Source organism: Myodes glareolus, chromosome 7 (assembly GCF_982192425.1).
Source record: "Myodes glareolus chromosome 7, mMyoGla1.1, whole genome shotgun sequence".
NCBI classification, from domain to species: domain Eukaryota; kingdom Metazoa; phylum Chordata; class Mammalia; order Rodentia; family Cricetidae; genus Myodes; species Myodes glareolus.
This window is the reverse complement of record NC_142032.1, coordinates 58793505-58797380: the sequence shown is the minus strand read 5'-3', so window position 1 is coordinate 58797380 and position 3876 is coordinate 58793505. Positions and strand designations below refer to the sequence as shown.

Here is a 3876-nt window from a genome sequence, read left to right as displayed (position 1 = left end):
GAAGCTGAGGCAGAGGGATCAGGAATTCAAGCTCCTCCTCAGCTACACAGGGAGTTTGAGGCCAGCTTGGGCTACATGAGAGCCTGTCTCAACAAAAGAAAGACACTCAGGCTGGGAGGGAGCGGAACCTGGGGAGTGTATTTAGCAGACAGGCCCGTGTCTGTCTGGTCATGTTGTGAATTCAGCCACAGTGGGAGCCCGGGGATGCCTGAAGGAAAATTTCAGCATCCCCACAGGTCCAACGATCCAGCAACACAGAATTTAACCCAGGTCCCTTTTCCTTCCTTATCAATGAACTACATTAGCAACAGCAGCCCGGCCTCAGGTCTGACCGTCAGCCCCACCATGAACTCTGTGACCTGGGTCTACTTTTCGGTGACATTTCTTGCCATGGTTACCTGTGTTTTGGGCATGGCAGGCAACAGCATGGTGATTTGGCTGCTGAGCTTCCGTGTGCGGAGGTCCCCCTTCTGTGTGTATGTTCTCAACCTGGCAGTGGCTGACTTCCTCTTCCTGTTCTGCATGGCGTCCATGCTCTGCCTGGAAACAGGGCTCCTGGTCTCAGACAGCACCTCCTTCAAAATCTACGAGGGGGTGAGGAGAATCAAGTACTTTGCCTACACTGCCGGCCTGAGTTTGCTGACGGCCATCAGCACCCAGCGCTGCCTCTCCGTGCTTTTCCCCATCTGGTATAAGTGCCACCAGCCCCAGCACCTGTCGGCGGCAGTGTGTGGCGTGCTCTGGGTACTGACCCTGCTGATGAACTTCCTGGCTTCGTACTTCTGCGTCCAGTTATGGCATCCCAATACGAACCTGTGCTTCACGATGGACATGGTCGCCAGTGGTCTTATCCTGGGGATCTTCTTGCCCATCATGATCCTGTCAAGCACCATACTCCTCATCCGGGTACGGAAGAACACCCTGCTGCGGAGACGGCGGCCCCGTCGGCTGTTTGTGGTCATCCTGGCTTCCGTCTTCGTGTTCCTCACCTGCTCACTGCCCCTGGGCCTCTACTGGTTCTTACTCTACTGGGAGGAGAAGCTGCTACAGAATGTGATCCTCCTGTATATCTGCTTGTCACGCTTCTCTTCGTGCTTGAGCAGCAGCGCCAACCCAATCATCTACTTCCTTGTGGGCAGCCAGAAGAGCCACCGGCTGCAGGACTCCCTGGGTGTTGTGCTGGGGCGGGCGCTTCGGGATGATCCTGAGCCAGAGGGTAGGGAAACACCGTCCATGTGCACCAATGATGAGGTCTGAAGGCAGCCCACCTAAGGCCTCCCTGCCAGCCCCTTCCATCCTTTCCCTAGGAGTATCCTGCTGGCCTTCAGTGGGTGACCCCAAAAGTCTTGCAGCTCACCATTTGGGGTCACTTTCCTCCATGCCAAAGGGTTCACCACTGTCACCTTGTGTTCCTAATCTAAACTGGGAGATGAGGCAACATTTCTTTCCATTTCACCTGTTTAGACACAGATCCTAGCTTTAGGCTCCATCTTGTGCAAGGTTGTCTGGGAGATAGGGTCTCCAGGTAGAGACAGCTGCTCATGTGGGTGGAAAAGGCCAATCCTAGTCACCTATCTTTTTGAGATGCCATTAAGCCTACTTTGATTTCAGTTGTTGAGAGAAATTCCCTGACCAAAAGCAAGACGGGGAGAAACAGTTTATATGACTTATATATAAGTAAGAAATATAATATGACTTACATATAAGGGAAATTAAGGCAAGAATTAAAGCAGATAGGGATGTCATGTCAAGAGGAAAAAAAGAAAGGAGAGAGAGAGAGAGAGAGAAAGAGAAAGAGAGAGAGAGAGCAAATGCATGTATCCATCCCTGCTTGCTTACTCTCAGCTAGCTTTTTTCTCTCTTAGTCTGTCCAGAACTCTCTGCCTAGGGAATGGTGTTGCCCACAGTGGGCTGGGTCTTCCTGTGTCAATCAACAATCAAGACAATTCCTCAAGACATGCCCACACCCTAACTTGATCTAGGTAATTCTTCACTGAGGCTTTCTCCCTCAGTGATTCTAGGTTGTGTTGGGCTGACACTTAAAGCTAAACAACACAGCACCTTGGACTTGGGAGTATACTGGTGACATCACTCCGTGCTCAAAGAGCTAGCTCTGATGCACTTGTCATTGAGTGTGCCTGCAGCACATTGTGTGGCTCTTCCTGGGGTGACAGGGACACACATCTACACCTCCAAGACAGGGCACTGACGACAGACCAAGGAACAATCCCATCCAATCCCAGTCTGATGATCCCGTGAGTTATTGGCTCACAGAAGTGTGGATCAGAGGTTACTTACAGAAATGTAGGCGACCCTAAAACAGCAACATCACTGAAAAGTCCCACCCTGGCATGGATGACAATTCCCAGAGGCTGTGCAGATGGAGGGCTCCCTTACTAACCGTCTACCCTCCTCATGCTAGCATCTCCCCAAACCAAGAGCAGCTAGAGTGGGGCTATCTCCAGCGGAGGGGAGGCACAGGAGGAGGGGGAGGAGTCTCAGACTCTTCCACCCTCTTTTCTTGAGAGGACCCCCACAGGCTTCTTCATGAAGTTCTCTGGGGGAGCTTACAATTGCTTGGTCACAGTGGCAATGGTTGTGACTGATATTCAGAGGAAAGAACTCCACAAGTCAGTCAGCCGTGTCACCGTCTCTGACCCACATCTCACTGCCCTGTCCCCCACTTGACCCCTGGCCTACATGCAGGCTCTGACTTGACCTGTGGTGTCCTCTTGTATCCCTAGTTACTTGACAGGCCCATAGGCTTTTCCCCAACGTGCCTGCACCGGTTGGTCTTTTAACAGCAAAGGACAGAAACCTGGCAGTCAGAGGCTGGGAAGAAGGAGAAAGGGACAAGATACAAAGACAAAGTTCTGCAGGAGGCAGGGACAGCAGGGAGCCTGAGTCAATAGGAGGACACCTCCCAGAGGATCTGGAAGGCTTTAGCAAAGGCCAGTGTACCATGTTTGAAGTGACAGAAATGCTGGTCACCCCACTGTATATACATATGCATTGAAATGGCACCTTGGACCCCATAAACTTGTATGATTCTTATGTGTAATTAACAATAAAAGACAACAGAAAAGAAGAACAAAACAAAAGACCTCTGTGTTTCTGACCTAATTGCAGCCTCTGAATCCTGGGCATTGCCTTTGACACTATTTAGTAAACAATCTCCAGCCACTGCCCTCCAACCGAAGGACACCACAGTGGCCACTTCAGCCCAGTTATTAGCCTAGGAACCCTTCCTGGAATCTCCCTGGGTTAGCATGTGGGTTTGGTTTGGTTTGAGTTTTTTGAGTTTTCCCCCCAAAATTGAGAAAAGGATTCCCCTTGGAATCAGATCAAGAGGAATTGCATACCAGGCCTGATCTCTAACAATGAGCAAAGCCTCTGTCCTATTCTTTTTAAAGGGTTATTTGGGCCCTGCAGGCCTTTAATCCCTAGTTCTGCAGACAGGGACAGATGAATTCCTTAGTTCGAGGCCAGCCTTGTCTACAAAGTGAGTTCCAGGACAACCAGGAGTCTGTAGAAAGACCCCGTCTCAATGCCCTCCCACAAGGATTACTTTCTCCAAAAACCAAATCATTTAATTTTATTGTGTATGGTGTTTTTGCCTATATGCATGTGTACCATGGGTGTGCCCAGTGCCTGTGGAGGCCAGAAGAGGGCGTCAGATCCCCTGGAACTGGAGTTACAGGTGGTTGTGAGCCACCATGAAGGTTCAGCCTTCTTTTTTACTTTTTGGTTTCAGACTGAGCCTTACTATGTAGCCCCAGCTAGACGACTGGTATGTAGCCCAGGCTGGCCTTAACTGTGTGATCCTCCTGTCTCAGCTTCCTGAGTGGTGGAATTACAGCTCCTTCTCACTCTTTG

The 3876-nt window shown here is 50.5% G+C and overlaps 1 protein-coding gene across 1 annotated transcript; it reads left to right on the top strand.

Moving 5' to 3' along the window:
• Positions 1-219: 219 nt before the first annotated feature.
• Mrgprd (MAS related GPR family member D) lies at positions 220-3025 on the top strand. Its single transcript, XM_048457877.3, has one exon. The coding sequence runs from the start codon at positions 292-294 to the stop codon at positions 1255-1257; it is 966 nt and encodes a 321-aa protein (XP_048313834.1). The 5' UTR covers positions 220-291; the 3' UTR covers positions 1258-3025.
• Positions 3026-3876: the final 851 nt, after the last annotated feature.

Bases quoted from the DNA above. Each gene is read 5' to 3' on its own strand.
- Mrgprd (XM_048457877.3), top strand. From the start codon at position 292: ATGAACTACATTAGCAACAGCAGCCCGGCCTCAGGTCTGACCGTCAGC.